Source organism: Oratosquilla oratoria, chromosome 43, assembly GCF_046742065.1.
Source record: "Oratosquilla oratoria isolate Oo_2021 chromosome 43, ASM4674206v1, whole genome shotgun sequence".
NCBI classification, from domain to species: Eukaryota; Metazoa; Arthropoda; class Malacostraca; order Stomatopoda; family Squillidae; genus Oratosquilla; species Oratosquilla oratoria.
This window is the reverse complement of record NC_134819.1, coordinates 15,835,795-15,858,185: the sequence shown is the minus strand read 5'-3', so window position 1 is coordinate 15,858,185 and position 22,391 is coordinate 15,835,795. Positions and strand designations below refer to the sequence as shown.

The following is a 22,391-nucleotide window of genomic DNA, read 5'->3' as shown; positions in this document are numbered from 1 at the left end:
CTTTTCCTGCCACATTTGCACCCAAGTATCTAAAACTATCCACTTCCTCAAGTCGCTCTCCCTTAATGCTCACTTAATTGGTGAGGAACAGTGTGGGTTTAGGACAGGTAGAGGTTGTGTAAATCAGGTTTTTGTGCTAAGACAGATATGCGAGAAAGCTATAGGAAAGGGGAAGGATGTTTTTTGGCTTTTATGGATCTGGAAAAGGCTTACGACAGGGTGAAAGAGAACGAGCAATACAGCGGTAACTTTATTTTTTATAATGCGAGTATTATGACACAACATCGCACGTCTGACAGCTAATGCTGTCCGTGAGATTTTGGCCCAGAGTGAAGGGGTTAAGCAGTTCACTCTAAGCACCTCCCTACCTTTTATCCTTTTCCTCTTTCTACATCTCTCCTCCTTTCTCATCTTACCTTCCACCAGAAAATGATCTGATATTCCCCCCACTCTGTCCCCTTAGAACATGTACATCCTTAACTCTTCTGATTATGCTCCTATCTACCACTACATAGTCCATTAATGCTCTATCTACCACCCTTCCATCCACCACCCTCTCCCATGTGTACTTATGCTTGACTTTCTTCCTAAACACTGTATTTGCTATCATCAACTCTCTAGACACATCTCCACCATCAACTCTCCACTACGATTCTTTCCTGGAACTCCACACTTCCCAACCACTCTGTCTATTGGTTCATTTCCTACCCTAGCATTAAGGTTTCCCAATGCTACTACATTGACGTTTCTCCCTAATCCCTCTATGCACTCATTTATATCTATCCAAAAAGCCTCCCTCTCGTCTACACTTTTCTCACTACCAGGCCCATATGCACTTACAAAAACTCACATTTCCTTTCCCAGTTTCACCTTCATCCATATTAACCTTAAAGAAACCTCCCACTCCACTACACATTTACCTATCTCTTCACTTACTAGTGTAGCCACCCCTTCCCTCCCTTGCCCTCTTCACTGATGAGAACCTCCCAACTAAACTCCCAAACTCACACTCACCTCTCCCTTTCAACTTAGTTTCACTCAAAGCCAACACATCCATCTTTCTTCTCACCAACATACTGCCTATCTCTTCCCTTTTACTCTCATCTGTACTACATCCATGCACATTATAAGACCCAAACCTTAGGGTACTGGTTGGAAAACTCCCAGACCCTCTTATGCATTTACTTTTTTTAGGAATGTCCCCTGTGGGGCTACAAGGAGAAGGATGCCTGGTCCCAATCCTGTCCCATTTTTTTCGTCTCTTACGATTCAAGTGGGAATACTTGGTGGCAGCATTCTATCCCCCACCACAGGGTAGGTGAAAAAAGGAAATGAATATTCAGAGAAGTGGTACAGGACAGTAACGAGAGGTTGGTGGACAGCATAACAGAGGAACAGTTGCAGTATAATAAAAGTGTCATAATTTCTCTGTGAACAGTCCTCCTCTATCACAGACAAAATGATGTGTGGCTCTGGTCCATAGAGGCACCCCATATAGACCCTAAAGTATCAACTGCATGCTACTTTAACACAATAACATGCAGCTAATCCCCCAGATGGGTTGCTCCTTGTATTCTTTCTACATACATATACCATAGGCTTTTTTATATGCATGTAGAAAGAATACAAAGAGTAATGACAAAGATGGCACCAACTCTTTCCAAATTAACATAAAAACAAAGATTGTCCAAATTGGAACTACCAACTCTGGAACAAAGAAGAGAAAGAGAAGATCTACTGACTATAGCATCATGAAAGGAATGGAAATCCAAGATAGAGATGATTTATTAAAACAAGAGAACATGAAAAGAAATTCAAAAAGGATAATTATAGAAGAGATCTGAAAAAGAATAGCTTCCCACATAGTGGTTGATACCTGGAATAAATTAGATAAGGAAACTGTGTGCAAACACTATTCTTTCTAATTTCTTTTTATTCTTTTTAGTACTGGGTGTCCATAGTGTTGCTGTGTTCTCCAGTTTTGGTCTTATCAGTGCAACTACAAAGATGGCACCAACTCTATCCAAATTAACATACGAACGAAGATTGTCCAAATTGGAACTACCATCTCTGGAACAAAGAAGAAAAAGAGGAGATTACTATTTTTTAGCATCATGAAAGGAATGGAAATCCTAGATAGAGATGATTTATTAAAACAAGAGGACATGAAAAGAAACTTAAAAAGGATAATTATAGAAGAAATCTAAAAAAGAATAGCTTCCCACATAGTGGTGGATACCTGGAAGAAATTAGATAAGGAAACTGTGTGCAAATACTATTCTTTCTAATTTCTTTATATTCTTTTTAGTACTGGGTGTCCATAGTGTTGCTGTGCACTCCAGTTTTGGTCTTATTAGTGTAACTAATATTTTTTTTTTATTTCCTCATCCAAATAGTCAAATGCCACTTTCATTGACCTTAATAGTTTGAAGGTTCCTCCAACTATTTTGTTGATATGTTTGTCCGGTGACATGTCTTTACTGATTATTACTCCAAGGTCTCTTTCTGAGTTCTTGTTTTTGACATCTTAACCAATTTTATATTTCTTTATATTCTATTATTACTTTTTCCGAACTCCATTATACTACACTTCTTGATATTGAAGTTTACTTCCCACTTTTGACTCCATTTCCAGATTTTGTCTAGGTCTATCTGTAATGATTCACAATCTTCCACTGTACTTTCTTCAAGTGTTCCTGCGTCATCTGCGAAGTTCATGTAACACTCCACTCCTTCATGTCATTTATATATATGGCAAACATGATTGGAGTCAGTAGTGAACCTTGCGGGACACCACTTATCATTTCTTCCCAGGTCGAGTATTCTCTAATTACTACCCACATTTTCCTTCCAGTCAAGAAGTTTTCCATCCATTCTAATAATTTTCCTTTGATGCCACCTATTGATTCTATTTATCTTATTAGTTTTTTGTGTGGTACTTTGTCATGCTTTTTGTAGGTCTAGAAAAGCACAGTCCAGCCATCCATCCCTTGTATTATTTCTATTAGTCTAGAATAGAAGCAGATCAGATTTGTTGTACATGATCTTCCTTGTCTAAATCCAAATTGATTTGGATTCAATATATTTTTTCTTCCAGATGTTTAACCCATCTACTTTTGATAACTTTTTCATATATTTTTGCTATTGTGCTTGTAAAGGAGACTGGTCTGTAGCTGGTTGGATTTTCCTTATTCCCTCCTTTATATATTGGTACAATATTTGCATTTTTCCAGTCCTGTGGTACCTTTCCTTCTTTGAGTATTTAATTATCTTGTATATTTTGTCCGTCAACTCCTCTATGCATTCTTTCAATATCCAGTTTGCAATTCCATCCGGACCGTGTGATTTCCTGACATCAAGGATTTTTATTTGGTCTCTAATTTCCTTTGGTGTCACCGTTATTTCCTTTATTGGGGGTATCTCTCCCCCGATTTCCTCACAGTTTTGTAAACTTTCAATTGTGAATACTGATTTGAAATGATTATTCATAATTTCAGCCATTTCTTCTTTTTCTTTATATCCGTAATTCCCTTGGCGCAGTCTTTCTATTTCTTGTTTGTTTTTTAGTTTACCATTTACATACCTGTAAAATAGTTTAGGTTGTTCCTTGCATTTTTCTATTATCTCTTTCATAGTTTCTCTTTTCATGTCTGTGTATTTTTACATAATCATTTCTTAGCTTGATGTGTGTGTTGATGTATGAATGGTGGTTATATATAATCAATATGAAAGATACTATAAAAAATGTCTTAAAATGAAACATTTCCTCAGAAATTTTTTTGCCAGGTAAAGGGTTAATGTTAAAAAAAATCTGTTATATCCATTATTTCTATGAGTGCCTGTTAAAGGGTTAAAGATTAAAAAGGAGGTAAAATGAGATCTGAGAAGAACAAGTTTTTTATGAAAAACTTGTCATTGGAGTATTTCATGCTTGCCATTGAAGTGACTAATGATTTTATATAAGTTAATGTTTATTTTCTTTTGGTTACAGTACTGGGTTTCCAGGATGTCAGCCAGTTAGCATGGACCAAGACAATCTCAACTGTCTTCACACATCTCCATACATGGTATCCTGGAAGGCAGATGGTACCCGATACATGATGCTTATAGGTATAATGCTTCTGTTCATTCATTTTACTGTATTTTTTTTTTACTTTTTAATATATCCTTCAGGGGTGCAGAAGGTAGGATACCTAGTCCTATACTCCGTCCCATCTTAGTTGCCTTTTATAACTAAGTGGGAATACTTGGTGGCAGTAGTCTTTCTCCCCTTACAGGGTTTGGCAAAAATGAAAATGAATATTCAGAGAAGTGGTACAGGACAGTATTAAGAGTAGGGGGGGACAGCATAACTGAGTGACAGTTGCAATATAATAAAGTAGCATCATTTCTCTGAGTAGATATTTTCTTTAACATAGACAAAATGATGTGTGGGTCAGGTCCATAGGGACACACCATAGACCCTACAGTATCAGCTGCATGCTGCTGAGCAGATTTATACCACACGATAACATGCAGCCAATACCCCAGACAGGATATTGGGAGGGTAGGGAGTGTAACCAGCTATGTATGGTATAAGGTAGATGTGCCACCAGTGTAAAAAGCTGTGGTACAAACAACGGTGGTTTTGCGGGCAAGATAGTCTCCCTTGGACTTTCTTCTATTTATCAATAATATGGTCTGGGTTTGCAAAGATTACAAATAGGTCCTTTGACCAAATACTCTAAGTGCCAGGCCTTGACCTCGACACTGCCCTAGGCAGATGTCTGCCCTCTGCCAGGTGCGTAACCTGAGCAGATCTGTCTGGCAGACTAGCGACCTGGCCAGCTCTGCTGCTCACGGCAGCATAGCCTTTTGATAATAAAGGGGGTTAGTAGGTTGTCATATGTGGGACGAGTTAGTTAATAATTATTGGCACAAGTGTTAGTTCTGTATATAGGGGTTAGTCGTATGGTTGGTGTGGTTAGACATGATGTGTATGCTTTAAGTTATGGAAATGTAATTGGGGTTGGTATAAGAAAGGGTTCAGTGGGTCTGTCTGGTGACATTAGGCATCTTGTGTGGTGACACTGGGACATCCTGTTGTCTTATTTTGCATTTAGTCAAGTGTTTGGTCAGATGTTTTTGATTGGGAAAGTGATGATATTTGCAAGATTACAGGTCTTTCTCAAGATGAGTACCGTGTCGCATGTCTGGGGATCATGTATTTACCTAGTTGTATTATATGGGAAGGGAGCTATACACGTGGTGACCCATCTTTGTATCTCTCAACATCAAGTTTTTTCTTAAAATCTTGTATAGTGTTTGCACACACTGTTTCGTTGTCTAATTTGTTCCATGTATCTATCACTCAGTGTGGGAAGCTGTTCCTTTTTAAATTTCTTCTGTAACTATCTTTTTGTAGTTTTCTTTTCGTGTCCTCTTATTTTACTGTTGTCCCATATTAACAAGTCATCCCTATCTAAAATTTCCATTCCTTTCATTATTCTGTAAATAGTCAGCAGGTCACCTCTTTCTCTTCTCTGTTCCAAAGTTGGTAGTTCTAATTTGGACAGTCTTTACTCATATGTTAGTTCAGAAAGAGTTGGTGCTAGTTTGGTTGTTGCTTTTTGTAGCCTTTCTAGTTTTTTAATGTTCTTTTTGGTACTGGGTGTCCAGAGTGCTGCTGTGTACTCGAGTTTTGGTCTTATTAGTGTAGTTAGGATTTTCTTTATCATTTTTTCGTCCAAATAGGCAAATCCAACTTTGATTGATCTCAATGAATTGTAGGTTTCTCCAAATATTTTGTTAATATACTCATCTGGTGGCATGTCCTTGCCAATCATCACTCCAAGACCTTTCTCCGAGTTTACTTTTTTCACCTTTTCATCACCAATTTTGTAATCTTTTGATATTCTGTTTTTACTCTTTCCAAACTCCATTATACTACATTTCTATATATTGAATTTTACTTCCCACTTTGGGTCCAATTCCAGATCTTGTCCAAATCTTGTTGCAATGAGTTGCAGTCTTCCGCTGTTTTTACCTTCTTTAGTATCTTTGCATCATCTGCAAAGAAATTTATATAACACTATACACCTTCATCCATGTCATCAATGTATATGCAAACATGATCAGGGCCAGTACTGATCCCTGTGGGACACCGCTTTTCACTTCTTCCCAGTTTGAGAATTTTTCTCTAATTACAACTCTCATTTTCCTCCCAATCAGGAAGTCTTTCATCCATTCCACTAATTTTCCTTTGATGCCACCTTTTGACTCTATCTTCTTTATAATTTTTTTATGTGGTACCTTGTCGAATACCTTTTGTAGGTCGAGAAAGGCACATCCTGCCCACCCATCTCTCTCTTGTATTATGTCTATTAATCTTGAGTAGAAGCAGATCAAATTTGTTGTACATGATCTCCCTTGGAAATTGGTATGTTATAACACATTTGTAAATGCTCACTATAAACCCACTATCAGAGAAATAAATCGAAAGTACAGGGAGACTGTATATTTCGACTACTATCTGTAGTCCTCTTCAGCAGAATGCTTACAAGAAGTTAAGGTACAAGTATATATGAGGTAGTGAGGGGTACATAAAAGGGGATGGGGAAAGTGGGGGGACTCAGGTTACATGCCCTTGAAATGGTTGGGTCAAGGAAGGACAGTCGGACAAAATACCACCAACTGTCCTTTCTTGACCCAACCATTTCAAGGGCATGTAACCTGAGTCCCCCCACTTTCCCCATCCCCTTTTATGTACCCCTCACTACATCATATATATTTATACCTTAACTTCTTGTAAGCATTCTGCTGAAGAGGACTACAGATAGTAGTCGAAATATACAGTTTCCCTGTACTTCCATTATTATTTCTCTGATAGTGGGTTTATAGTGAACATGATCTCCCTTGTTTGAATCCAAATTAATTTGGATTTAGTATAGTTTTTTCTTCCAGGTGCTTTACCCATCTATTTTTGACAATACGTTCACAAATTTTTGCTATTGTGCTTGTCAGTGATACCAGTCTGTAATGAGATGGGTCTTCTTTATTACCTCCCTTATAGATTGGTACAATGTTTGCCTTTTTCCAGTCCAGTGGCACTTTTCCTTCTTTAAGTGATACAGACGCTCCTCTACTTACGTTCATTCGTTTTATGTTTTTTCGATTTTACGTTTGAACTGACGGTAAAAAAAAAAATTGAAATTATTTTTTTTTTGAGTGAATTTTTTAGTTTACCGCGCTCTCTGTAGTTCAAACGATACTTGCGCATGATGCTGCGTCCATTGTTTACATTGCGCAGACGACAAACTGAAAATGCCTTGCCTCCTCCTCCTCCCCCTCCTCCTCCTCCCCCTCCTCCTCCTCCCCCTCCTCCTCCTCCCCCTCCTCCTCCTCCCCCTCCTCCTCCACCATCTCAATTTATGTTGCTTGAATTTAATCTATTTGAAATTAATGTTATTATTTTACAATGTTATGTGTTTAATTAATGATTTAGGGGTGTTTTATAAGATACGGTAATAGAATTTACTGATGTATAGTACAGTAACAACTTACGTTAATTTTCAACTTACGTTCGGCCGTTCGGAACGTAACTAAAACATAAGTTGAGGAGCGTCTGTACTTTGATTATAATGTATATTTTGTCAGTTAATTCTTCCATACATTCTTTCAGTATCCAGTTTGCAATTCTGTCTGGGCCATGTGATTTTCTAACAAGGGTTTTAATTTGGTCGCTCACTTCTTTTTGTGTTATAATTATTTCTTTCATTGCGGGGGATAATTCTCTCACAATTTCTTCACAGTCAGGTGAACCTTCTAATGTGAACACTGATTTGAAGTGGTTGTTCATAATTTCTGCCATTTCTAGTTCCTCTATATATTCATTTTTGCCCTGGCGCAATTTTTCTATTTCTTGTTTGTTTTTTAGTTTTCCATTTACATACTTGTAAAATAGTTTGGGTTCTTCCTTGCATTTATCTATTATCCTTTTTTTGTAGTTCTCTTTTCATCTCTGCGTACTTTTACATATTAATTTCTCAGTTTGATGTATGTTTGCCATTTGTTTGGTTTCTTGTCTCTTTTCCATTTTTTTCCAGCTTTGTCTCTTTTGTCCTTAGCTTCATTTTAATTTTTGTTGTACCAGCTTTTTATGTACCGTATATACTCGTCTATAGGTCGAAATCTTAAGGAATTTTTTTTAGGCCAAAACCTAGGGGTCAACCTATACCCAAGTAATAATCTTGTTAGGTTGAAATCCAGACATGACAAGAAAGGCTAGGAAGAACTCTTTACCTTTTCTTTAGGTTCAGAATTCAAAATATTTACCTACTAGTTACTACCAGTAAACAATGGGGACATAAAATACATGGTACGTACCAAAACATGTGAAATTCCTTCTAGAAACGGTAACCCCATACTGTGGTTTTACCTGTTTGTTAAAATTCTTAGCACAGGGGAGCTTATTATATCATGTATACTATTATAGTACCCATAGTTGTTTAAAAAATAATAAAATGCTGTGATATTCTCAAATTTAGGTATTTTTTTTAGTTTCGACCATGGGCGCAATATAGCAATAGAAAATTAATTATTAATTTTGTAAATTAAAATGTATCAACGTAATATGCAATTTTGTGGGCGGAAATGAAAATAAAAAATACCTTGCTACAAGCAAATGCTAATGAACGAAGTCGGTAGCATAGGATTGGGACTCCATCTTGTCCTCTGTCAATTGATGGCCTCGGTACTTCCGACAGTACCTCGCCAGGTACATTTTCTTGAAGGAATGTTATGGAGCAGAGATACATACATTTCTTCAAGCTGCAAGAACTTTGTATACCCCGCAAGTTGAGAGAGTGGTTGAAAAGCCCAACAACATCGCTCACAACGACGACAACGAGGACGAGCCGGATGACATTTAATTTGCAGGTAATGATTTATTAAACACAGGTTAGGTTAGGTTGGTTAATTTAGGTTAGACGAATTTATCATCCTTTCATTTCTTCGACGTCAGCATTTATCAAAACAAACATGGCATACCATTCATCCAACAAGACTTCATTACTTACGAAATCTATTTTAGCACCTTTTTTGTTTTTTATTTCTCACAAAATTGCATATTACGTTGATACATTATAATTTACAAAATTAATAATTAATTTTCTATTGCTATATTGCGCCCATGGTCGAAACAAAAAATTTACCAAAATTTAGCTTTCTATATGGTATATATTATTATTACCATTACCAAAACAATGCATGGATCTCACCATCACGAAAACAAACTGTTCAGTATTGCCAGCTTGTTACTGTTACAGTGACACATGGTATAATCCTAAATCTTTTAACTAAAATCCACCAAAATCGTTTTCCTTGCTGTCGTCATCTTCACCACCAAGCAGCTCCTCCCACTCACTTCTGTGTAGAGTATCGTCATACAGATCAACTTCATCAGCCATAGGAACATCAACATCATCTTCCTCCACATTATCATTAGCCGGATCATCCGCACAGTTGAGATTACAAGACTACTCTGAGACACTGTTTGTTAAAATTGTTTCTAACGAAACACGCCTAGCCAGTTTATTCCGTATACTGTACATTACTTGGTAATCTGTTCAAGTTTTTCACTCCGCTGAAATGACAACTTTAGTGAAACTTATTAAATATTAAAATCAGTGAGCTTGAAAAACACATAAAACCAAAATACATCAGAATTAATGAAGTGAAAAAACCATAATAATCAATTGCTATACCAGGCAAGCCATGCCACTTCAAAGCATTAACCCCTTCCATACGGTGCCGCCTACGGAGGCGTCATGAGGAGCAAGTGGATTCGCGACGCTGCCATATCGGCGTCTTGATTATATTTATTGTAGTCGCCCATGTGTTTTTACATTCTCCCAAATGTGCCTTGAATCCCATTCTCTGTGGTTTTCAAAATTTGCGGGTGAAAGAGAGAACGATCAATATAAGCGGTGACTATATTTTATGATGCGAGTATTACTACGACACGTCGTACGGCTGGCATTGGCTGCTGCCCGCGAGATTTAAGTCCGGAGTGAAGTGGTTAAGACAGTGGAATGCTCACAGCACCAAAACAAAAACAAGCCACTCGACCTGTACATGAGGTATATGGAAAATTCCAGATTTTTTGGCCAAAAATGGGGGGTCGACCTTTACACAAGATTGACCTATAGACGAGTATATACGGTATGTTCTTTCTATTTTTTGTTGTGGTACATATTTATTCACTCCTTCATTAAAAAAAATTTTTAGTATCAAGTTTTTCACTCCGCTGAAATGACAACTTCAGTGAAACTTATTAAATATTAAAATCAGTGAGCTTGAAAAACACATAAAACCAAAATACATCAGAATTAATGAAGTGAAAAAACCATAATAATCAATTGCTATAGCAGGCAAGCCATACCACTTCAAAGCATTAAGACAGTGGAATGCTCACAGCACCAAAACAAAAACAAGCCACTCGACCTGTAGATGAGGTATATGGAAAATTCCAGATTTTTTGGCCAAAAATGGGGGGGTCGACCTTTACACGAGATCGACCTATAGACGAGTATATACGGTATGTTCTTTCTATTTTTTGTTGTGGTACATATTTATTCACTCCATTAAAAAAAAATTTTAGTATCAAGTTTTTCACTCCGCTGAAATGACAACTTCAGTGAAACTTATTAAATATTAAAATCAGTGAGCTTGAAAAAAACATAAACTAAAATACATCAGAATTAATGAAGTGAAAAAACCATAATAATCAATTGCTATAGCAGTCAAGCCATGCCACTTCAAAGCATTAAGACAGTGGAATGCTCACAGCACCAAAACAAAAACAAGCCACTCGACCTGTACATGAGGTATATGGAAAATTCCAGATTTTTTGGCCAAAAATGGGGGGTCGACCTTTACACGAGATCGACCTATAGACGAGTATATACGGTATGTTCTTTCTATTTTTTGTTGTGGTACATATTTATTCACTCCTTCATTAAAAATTTCTTTTAGTACTATTTTTCTTTTATTCCTGTTTCTTCGTTCAGGAATTTATCCCAATTTGCATTGCAGAAGAATGTTTTAAGTTTCTCAGAGTTTTTGTTATACATTAGTCTTCCTATTCTATGTTTATCGTTTTTGCTTTGATCCATTTGCTCTTTCAATTCCATTTCTAATAGTACATGGTCACTCTTTCCTATCGGGGTTTTGTAATAAAAAATTTCGACAATCTCGGGCTCTGTTGTATCAAGTCCAATGTTGAGGGTTCTTCATTACCTCTATATCTAGTATTTTCTCTTATCCACTGGGTCATTGTGTACTCATTGGTCAAGTCAAGAAGGACATTACCCCAGAGTTCCTCCCCCCCTTCACTGTCATCTCTTCCCAAAATATTTCCTTTGAATTAAAGTCACCCATAATTACTGTATTCCCTCTGTTTTTCAGTATTTCAGTTAATTCGTATTTTGTATCTTCTAATAATTTGAAATGATCAATTTCTGACCAGGCTTGTGTTTTGGGGGCCCCCAGCACATACTCCACTACAAATTTTCTGCTCTTCATATGTTTAATTCATACTTGTATCATAATTGATTCTACATTATTTTTCTCTTCAGTTATTTTTTTCACATTCAAATCTTTCTTGGTCAAAATTAGAACTCCACCCTGTTTGTCCCTTCTATTCTTTGTCCAACAGTTGTATAAACCTTGTCCCACAGTATAGGGAGTTAGGTTATGCTTTAATTTAGTTTCCACTATTCCCATTATGTCTGGTTTTTCTAAGGCCAGGTAATCGTTTAATTCGTTCATTCCTGTGCATGGTTGGTGATGGTTAGTATTGATTACATTGCCTCCCTGACCTTTTGAGTTATTTCCATGTACCTTAGGTTAAAGTCGTGACAGTGGGGTTTGGCGTACATAATTGCAAGAGAAATATTAAGATATGATAATTTGTCAAGTTGCTAGTGGGAAACATGTCAAATTGATTTGAATGAGTGAAAGGAGGGTTTACATATATTATCATATCTTGGATGTGTTCAAAGAAGCTATTTAAAGATATTTACACTTGTACGTACATTCTCTTTCCAATGAGAATGAATTTGCACTTGTTCTTTCTTGTTTGTTAAAACCTCTTTCATAGTGGAACATAACACATTGGTTTGAGACAGTGTTTACCACTCGCGTTTGCCACACACAACACAGATGGATGCACCTTACTTGATTTCTTTCCTCTAACACTTTCTTCTATTTTTCTTAATTGACTGTTCTTGGGCATAGAACGCCAGTAAAACCCTGTCTTGTCACCATTATATACTTGTGAAAGGCTCAACTGTTCCTCTATTATTAATTTGTCTAGCTTCTTTGGAAATGGTTCTACGTCTGTCATGTCGGCATCTCCTGCTTCACCCCTTAATGTTGCATTAAAAAGTGGTGCCAATTGCAGAAATGCCACAACCAGCCATCACTTCCTTTAAAGTCCTTTAAATCCATTTTCTGCGCAAATTTCCTGGCAGCCATAAGAATTTCCATACCTCAAATGTTCATACCAACTGACCTTGCTGAATGTACCATTTGAATACTGTTGCATCTAATTCTGCCTCTTTTCCAAGTCGAGTGTATTTTCTAGGCACTCCTTTACCACTTTTTGCCGCTGATGTGTCCACACAAAACTTGAACAGTAATTCAGTAACTTTGCCTTGGATTTTCTAATATCCGACACTGTTTGGCCACTCCAAATTTGTCACACACATTTCTTACATTTGCTCCTTCCTCAAGTTTCTTGATAAGTCCAATTTTTGCCCCACTGTTAGAGTAATTCGCTTTCGTTTGATGACTTTATTAGGTATGATGACACAGGTGTATTCGTAGTATTGTATAGTAGTGTACTGTAAATAGGTGCTGTATGGCCTTCACCCCGCAACTAGCGTCGTTTATATACCCCGCCACATGCCATCTGGTGTTTACATTTCAAACTACTGTAACTTGGTATCGTTTGTCTTGCGTACGTGGCAGTTTTTCGGGCAGCTAAATATTATTTTCGAAAATAATATTTAGCTGCCCAGCTGCTTCAAAACGTCCGGATAAACTGAAATCCGGATATGTGAAGGCCAGATAAACGAGGTTTGAGTGTAGTTAGGAATCTAATGATATCAACCAATCTTGAAAGGATTTCCTTCCACTTCTTCATTTGGCTTTCAACAACTTCTTGTTCTTTTTTATCAATTGTTGCTCCATGAGCAATCCTAATTTCCAACTCCTTCCATTGTGTGAAATTCCAAACATGAGCTACACTGGATTCGTGCTCGGATATTCTAGGATTCAGTTTCCACCATATGTTGAATCCGTCCTCAGAATTAAATTTTGAGTTATTTCTGTCTGAAAACAGTTTGCAACAAAAGCAGTAAAGAGCTTCCTTGGAAGGGGAGTACACCATCCATGATCTCAACATTCCTTCACCATTTGGCAGAATTTTAAAAAGATATTCCCGGGTCAGTTTTCTAGTTTGTCCTTTGGTTGACACACCTTGATGAATTACTTGACCAAAATCAGAATCTAGATTTTGAACCACAGATGTGCCTTGATGTACCAGAAAGATCTGTGTGCCATCTTGCTTGGCCATAGGCCAATGTCTTTTATGTCCACTCTGTCCACAGCTGGTCCTGGAATATTTTCTTCATGTTCTTCATCACTTGAGGGAGTTTAAGTTGATGAATCACTTGAAGTTGAATCCCTTGAATTTGGCGGTGATTTGGATTTGTAGACTTCTCCAGCTTCAGTAGTATTAGTTTCTATACAACTGATGTATTTCAGTAGTCCACCTTCATTCTTTTTTAATAAATCCTCTCTATCTTTGTATCTCTTATATACACACACACACACATGCATGAAAAATGAGGACAAAAATAAAAATGAAGAACTGAAAAAGGAGGTCAAAGAGCAATTACAGGTAGTGACCGGAGAGGTAGAAGAGTCAATTAAAGAAACAGACCTCATTGAAATAAAAAATAAATGGAAACAAGAACAGGAAAATAAAAAAATATCTTTTAGAGAAACAGTACAAAAGCAGATGGAGGAAAATACAAAAGAAATAGTTATGAAAGTAATTAAAGAAAAGGAAAATTGGGTGAGAGATATAGATGACAAAGGTAAGTGCATTGTGGTCCATGGTATCCATGAAAAACATATGTAGAAGAGATGAGAAGAAGGAAATACATAATACATACATATACCAAAGGATTTTTTCCCCTTACAAGGGAGGTAGTCAAAAAGAAAAAGGCATGAAAACCATTCCTACCCATTCCATCCCTAAATACATTCCACTCCCCTCCACCCTCCCTCTTATCTTGGCACCTCCTGTAGCTGAGGAAATTTTGAAAGAAATACAGGACGAAGGGCAAAATTTTGATAAAGAAATTGACGAAATTCACAGGATAGGCAAATATTCAAAAGAAAAACAATATACAGTAGACCTCTGAAAATAAAACTAAGAACTCAAGTGATAGCCGAGGAGGTGTTATCAAAAGCGGTTAAATTAGCAATCAGCGAGAAATTCAAACAGATATGGATTAAAAAAGGAAATGAGTGATGAGGAAAAAGGGAAAGACAAGGCTTTCAGAATTGAAGCCAATGATAGAAATGAAAAAAGAACAGAAAAAAAAAGTTATTCTAGAGAGTGCTGGACTCGAGACTGACAAAATGGTACAAAAATAAAATGGAAACAAACCAAAAAAGAGAAGAAAATATGAATCTAAAAGTGGCGTACACAAATATTGATGGTATGATCTCTGGAATTAATTAACTAAATGACTATCTAGAAAGAGAAACCTGACAATATGGGAATTGTGGAGACAGAACTGAAAGGATCCACATCAACAAGTATAGTGGGACAAGATCTGTACAACCACTGGGCGAAAAATAGAACAGACAAGCAGAGAGGAGATGTCATGATATTGACTGAAAAGGGTTTAAATGTGACAAAGATAAAGGAAGGCAAAGATAATGTGGAATTAATTATGATTAAAACTGGAAATAAAAATTTGTAGCAGTGTATGTACCACCAAAAACACAGGCTTGGTCGGATAGCGATCATTCGAAATTACTGGAAGACACAATGAATGTGCTAAATGAGTTACTGAAAGAGGGTGGTAACATAGTAATCTGGGAAGAAATGATAGTAAAAGGGAGAAATGAACTTTGGAGCAACATTCTACTGGATATAACCATTGAATACACCTTAACACAATGGGATAAAGAAAATACTAGATATAGAAACAATAAGGAACTGTCAAAACTAGACTCAATATTAACTTCTGAACCAGATATCGTGAACAAAATGGAGTATAAACACCAATTGGAAAGAGTGACCATACTAATAGTTTGAATTAAAAGAACAAAACAATGTAGGAAAGTATGATAAACATAGTGAAGGAAGATTAGGGAAGAGGCCAAACGCAGAGTATGGGAGTCCAATATTTTACGTTTCGCCCAGCAGGGCTTCTTCAGAAATAACATCGATGAAAAACATTTTACTCCTTATATAGCCCGAGCCTTGCGGGGAGAAACAAACATTAAAATGGTGTACTCACAATTTGCGCAAATTGCTTGTTACTTGTAATTAAAATTGCCAATGGTTTGTTAATTGTAAAAAATCCACTATTCTGATTTATATTTTCTATGAGGGATATAAACACCGATTCTATACATCTACTTTTAATTTTATAGTTTTCATATTTTATAATCTTGGAATTATTCCAATCAGCATTGTGGCCGGTATCGAATCTATGTTTAACAATGGCATTATTCATATTGTATGTTTTCATATCATATTTATGTTCTAATACTCTCTTATCAATACCACGGAAACTTTCACCAATGTAAACCTTTTCACAACCTAGACATGGCACACAATAAATACCTGCTTGACGAATATTTTCCCTGCTCTTATTTCGGTTTTTAATGAGATTACCAACTGTTACTGAGCTGGTTTTAACAACCTTAACACCAGCCTTGTTTAATAATGGGGAAATATTGTCTGCAACTGAGGTATTAGGTAATATGATCTTCTTTGTATATTCTTCTTTTATTTTTCCAACTCTTTTGTGAATAATTCCAGCTTTCTTCTTGGCTTTTAGAATAAAATAAGGAGGGTATTCTAGTTCAGTAAAAGCGTTAATTTTTTTTTATTAAATTCTTCATCCAAATACTCCTCTGAACATATTCTTAAGCCTCGAAGATAAAAACCTATGATAATTCCCATTTTGGTTTTCTTATCCGTAGCAGAGTAAAAATGTACATAATCATTATTATTTGTCTTTTTTCTAAAAACTTTAAACTTTACATTGTTTCCGTCTCTTATCAAAAGGGTATCAAGATAGGGCAACATGTCGTTAGTTTCATATTCTGCTGTAAACTTGATACTATCTTCTACAAGATTTAACTGATTTAAAATCCTACTCAAATCTAACCTACGAGGAGCTATTATAAGTACATCGTCGACGTATCTTAACCAAACTAAGTCTCTAGGGACAATGTTGCTAAAACTAGTATTTTCTAAATGTTCTAGAAACAAGTTCGCCAGCACTGGGCTTAGTGGTGAACCCATTGGTAAACCTGCTGTCTGTCTGTAATAATTATCATTAAAAGTAAAACAACAGTTTGAAATACAAAGGTTCACTAGTCTAATAAAATCACAAACAGGTACAGGCAACTCATCATGTTCAGACAATACATTGGTTAACACTTCGATGGCTTTTTTAGTTGGTACATTGGAAAATAACGACACTATATCAAAACTTGCCATCTGCTTATTTTTCATACTTATATTTTTAATCCTATTAATAAGATCACCAGAATGTTTAAGATTTTTACCACTAATGGTGCCTACTTTGCCAGAGATTGTTTTGGCTAATTTTCTGGCTAGTTGGTGTAGTAAACTACCTACACCAGAAACAATTGGACGAAGTGGTACGTTTGGTTTGTGTAGTTTGGGAAGACCATATATGTATGCTGGGAAATGGACTTTCGGTAGAAGATGTAACATACTTTTCCCTCCAGGAGCATTGGAAAGCGTGTTCCTAGCACATTTAGTTGCTTCCTTCATGTTATTTTTGTAAATAGTCTCACTAATCATTTCATATGTATTTGTGTCCTTAAGCAAATTTTCCATTTTTGTGTTGTATGTTGATTTGTCTAATATGACTATGCCGCCACCCTTGTCTGCAGACGAAATGTATATGTGGTCATCTGAGGCCAGCTTTTTCAGGGCCTCTATGTATCTTTTGGGAATGACAGGTTTAATAGGATTAAAAATATAAGTATGAAAAATAAGCAGATGGCAAGTTTTGATATAGTGTCGTTATTTTCCAATGTACCAACTAAAAAAGCCATCGAAGTGTTAACCAATGTATTGTCTGAACATGATGAGTTGCCTGTACCTGTTTGTGATTTTATTAGACTAGTGAACCTTTGTATTTCAAACTGTTGTTTTACTTTTAATGATAATTATTACAGACAGACAGCAGGTTTACCAATGGGTTCACCACTAAGCCCAGTGCTGGCGAACTTGTTTCTAGAACATTTAGAAAATACTAGTTTTAGCAACATTGTCCCTAGAGACTTAGTTTGGTTAAGATACGTCGACGATGTACTTATAATAGCTCCTCGTAGGTTAGATTTGAGTAGGATTTTAAATCAGTTAAATCTTGTAGAAGATAGTATCAAGTTTACAGCAGAATATGAAACTAACGACATGTTGCCCTATCTTGATACCCTTTTGATAAGAGACGGAAACAATGTAAAGTTTAAAGTTTTTAGAAAAAAGACAAATAATAATGATTATGTACATTTTTACTCTGCTACGGATAAGAAAACCAAAATGGGAATTATCATAGGTTTTTATCTTCGAGGCTTAAGAATATGTTCAGAGGAGTATTTGGATGAAGAATTTAATAAAAAAAAATTTAACGCTTTTACTGAACTAAAATACCCTCCTTATTTTATTCTAAAAGCCAAGAAGAAAGCTGGAATTATTCACAAAAGAGTTGGAAAAATAAAAGAAGAATATACAAAGAAGATCATATTACCTAATACCTCAGTTGCAGACAATATTTCCCCATTATTAAACAAGGCTGGTGTTAAGGTTGTTAAAACCAGCTCAGTAACAGTTGGTAATCTCATTAAAAACCGAAATAAGAGCAGGGAAAATATTCGTCAAGCAGGTATTTATTGTGTGCCATGTCTAGGTTGTGAAAAGGTTTACATTGGTGAAAGTTTCCGTGGTATTGATAAGAGAGTATTAGAACATAAATATGATATGAAAACATACAATATGAATAATGCCATTGTTAAACATAGATTCGATACCGGCCACAATGCTGATTGGAATAATTCCAAGATTATAAAATATGAAAACCATACAATGAAACGTAGATGTTTAGAATCGGCGTTTATATCCCTCATAGAAAATATAAATCAGAATAGTGGATTTTTTACAATTAACAAACCATTGGCAATTTTAATTACAAGTAACAAGCAATTTGCGCAAATTGTGAGTACACCATTTTAATGTTTGTTTCTCCCCGCAAGGCTCGGGCTATATAAGGAGTAAAATGTTTTTCATCGATGTTATTTCTGAAGAAGCCCTGCTGGGCAAAACGTAAAATATATTGGACTCCCATACTCTGCGTTTGGCCTCTTCCCTACAGAGCTGTTGCAGTCATTGCTGCCTTTACTCATGAAGGAAGATTAATGTACCGTATTTTCCGGCTTAAAATGCACATCGGGTTATAATGGGCACCCATGCACTTCGTTATCTCAGTACACAGATAGCGCGCACCGACGTATAACGCGCATGCCAGGAAAAGTCACTGGTGGCTAAAGCTCGTGAACTGCATGTATGCGACTCCTGCTTGCGTTGGTCCATTGTTTTGTGGGAAATTTGAGCCATGAAAAGTTTATTGAATACAAAATGTACATGAAAAATTTCGGATTTTTATAGAAAAATTGTAATTTACTATCCTGAGGGAATAATTCATCTTACAAGTTTTTATCACCGTGTACAAGTTTTTATCGCCATGCAGCAACAAACTATGTTTCGGTTCATAAGTGTCTTTACTGAAGTGACGTTTAGTTTAACAAACTCTCGCAAGAGGGTGTTTAGTGTAGGCTAGATTGGCAATAGAACTGTCAATCTCGGCCCTGATCTAGCATATTCCGGGTGAGCTAAAACGGCCAACGTTCATGATGTTGGTACCAGTGCTGTTTTACGGATCCCAAATATTTGCATAGACTACGTTAATTAATGTTAGTAAAAATAAACCAATGAAATAATGGCGAAATTACTTAGTATCATGTGAACAAGGTTATATGGAGAAGTATTTGCCATTGGCTCTAGAGCCACCGCTGGGAAATCTGTTGATTTGTCACTAAATTAAGTGTCAGTTTAGGCATCAATCAGGACACAACTAAGACAAAGTCGGAACTACATGTACCGGTATATGACTCATGTTGTGCGTTGGTCCCTTATTACTTTGTAGCATAGTTTGTAAGAAATATGATCTAAAAAAAGTTTATTGAAAGTAAAATATACAGAAAAATTTCGGGATTTTTACAGAAAATGTTCATATCATATCTTGAGGAAATAATTCGTCTTTACCATTTTTTATTTAATACTGAAACAAACTACAGACTGTTTCGTTTTAGCTTTGAACCTGCAATGACAGTGGTGAAATAGGACAGTCTCTCATCGAAGTGACGTTAGTTAATATAACTCCCGAAAGAGGGTGTTGTAGTTAGGTGTTTGACACGAGTTTATGAACGGCCGCAACGGAATTTGTACCATACCTAAAGTGAAGCAACAAAGCAAACATAAAAATTCAAACTAGGATGCTGTGAACATGGGCAAATATCATGAATATTGATCATGTTTCATGGTGTTTAGGCCTATTTAAACATGAAAAATAAGATTCGATAGATACCTACCTATACCAAATATTTATATAGCCCATGCTGGCGTATTCTTTCATGTCACCATGGCTGTTCTTCTTGTTCTCATGGAATGTCACAGAGAAGTGTGACGGCCAACATCGTCACGTTGTGAAAAACATTACTGGTACACACAGCCGCAGAATTTTTATCGTAGGCCGTAGATAATGCACACCACCAGATAACGCGCACCCTCCATTTTTAGGCCCTTCTAACGGAAAAAAGTCGCACACTATACGCCGGAAAATACAGTAAAACAAAACGGATTTTGTAAAACCAAGAAAAATTGTCCAAAATACAAGCTGGGATAAATTCTTCAAAGAGGAAACAAAGATGGAAGACAAAGGGAACATATTCAAAGGAAAGTACAAGGAAGGAATTGATAAATATATACCAAAGAAGAAGAAGATTTATATAAAGTGTTGGCATAACAAAAGGTGCAGTGAGGCTAAAGACAGAAGAGACAAAGCCTGGAAAAAATGGAAAAGAGAGAAAAAAAAATCTAAATGACATACATATATAAAACTTAGGAATGAATATGTGAATATATGCAGGAAAGAAAAAAAGAAATTATGAAAAATATATTATAGACAAATGTAAGGATCAACCTAAACTCTTTTATAGATACGTAAATGACAATTTAAAGGATAAACATAAAATTGTAAAATTGCGTGAAGGAGATAAAGAATATATAGACAACACAGAAATGGCAGAAGTTATGATCAGACATTTCAGGTCTGTTTTTACAATTGAGAGCTCACAAATTTGGGAAGATGGACAACAAGAAAGATCCCCTAGAATGAAAGAAATAAAGGTAACACAGAAAGAAATAAGAGACCAAATAAAAAACCTAGATGTTAGGAAATCACATGGACTGGATGGAATTGCAGATTGGATACTGAAAGAGTGTGTAGATGAACTGACAGACAAACCATACAAGATAATAGACTTTTCATTCAAAGAAGGAAAGGTACTGCAAGATTGGAAAGATGCAAACTTAGTACCAATATATAAAGGAGGAAACAAAGAAGATCCTACAACCTTCAGACCAATATCTCTTACAAGCACAGTAGCAAAAATATAAGAAAAAGTTATCAGAAACAAATGGACCACACACTTGGTAGAAAATAAAATAGTAAACCCTAAACAATTTGGCTTTAGAAGTGAAAGATCATGCATCATAAACTTAATATGCTCGAGATTAATTGAGATAATACAAGAAAGAAATGGCTGGGCAGATTACGCCTTCTTGGACTTGCAGAAGGCATTTGACAAAGTACCACATGGAAAATTAATAAGAAAAATTGAAATAATAGGAGGAATACCAGGTAAGTTACTGGAATGGATGAAGGATTTCTTAATTGGGAGAAAAATGGGAGTGGTACTAGGAGACAAAAATTTGAACTGGGAAGATGTGATAAGTGATGTCCTGCAAGGCTCTATATTGGGACTTTTAATGTTTGCCATGTATATAAATGATATGGATAAGGGAGTGGAGTGTTACATGAACTTCTTTAATGATGATTCCAAATTACTCAAAAGAGTAAGCACAGAAAAAGATTGCAGATCGCTATAAGAAGACCTGGACAAAATATGGGAATGGAGTCAGAGGTGTGAAGTGAACTTTAACATTAAGCATTGTAGTATAATGGAATTTGGAAAATGCAAAAATAGAATATCGGGTCATTATAAAATTGGAAACAAGGAAGTCAAAAAAAGTTGATTCAGAAAGGGACCTATTAATAATTATCTCAAGTGACTTGACACCTGATAAACATGTCAATAGATTATTTGGAGAGACTTTTAACTTATTAAGATCAATGAAAGTGGCCCTCGACTACATGGATGAAGAAAGGGTTAAGAAAATAGTGGTTACACTAATATGACCTAAACTAGAATATGCTGCAAAACAATGGGCACCTATCACAAAAAAGAACATAAGAAAATTATAAGGAATCCAAAGAGCAGCGACAAAAATGGTACCTACACTATCAGATTTGACATCAAACAAAGATTGGAGAAGTTACATCTATCTACACTGGAACAGAGAAGAGAAAGAGGTGATTTGTTGACCATCTACAGAATTATGAAAGGAAAGGAGATTCTCGATGGAGACGACTTATTAAAATGGGACAGAAGAGAAGCAAAAGGACACGAAAAAAGCTAAAGAAGTACATTTACAGAGGAGACCTGAAAAAGAATAGCTTCCCACATGAGTCTGGAACAAACTAAATGGAGAATCAGTGAGTGCCAAAACTTCTTACTTCAGCTCCTAGTAGTAGGTGTTATGCCTGATAGTGGTTCCAGCATGTTCCTCCATCCGGCTCTATCATGGAAGGCCCCTTCCTCCCTAAGAGTTTCGAAGATATACAAGATTTTAAGAATAAACTGGATGTGGAGAGATACAAGAA

The 22,391-nt window shown here is 36.2% G+C and overlaps 1 protein-coding gene and 1 pseudogene across 1 annotated transcript in view; one reads left to right on the top strand and one right to left on the bottom strand.

The window, feature by feature from the left end:
* The window catches only part of LOC143021995 (mRNA-capping enzyme-like), a 196,646-nt gene that overhangs the window by 67,168 nt on the left and 107,087 nt on the right, over window positions 1-22,391 (top strand). The window contains 1 exon segment of the mRNA XM_076179926.1: window positions 3,992-4,110. Within this exon segment, the coding sequence (XP_076036041.1) occupies window positions 3,992-4,110 (119 nt within the window).
* Window positions 13,067-13,973, bottom strand: LOC143021837 (zinc finger MYM-type protein 5-like; annotated as a pseudogene).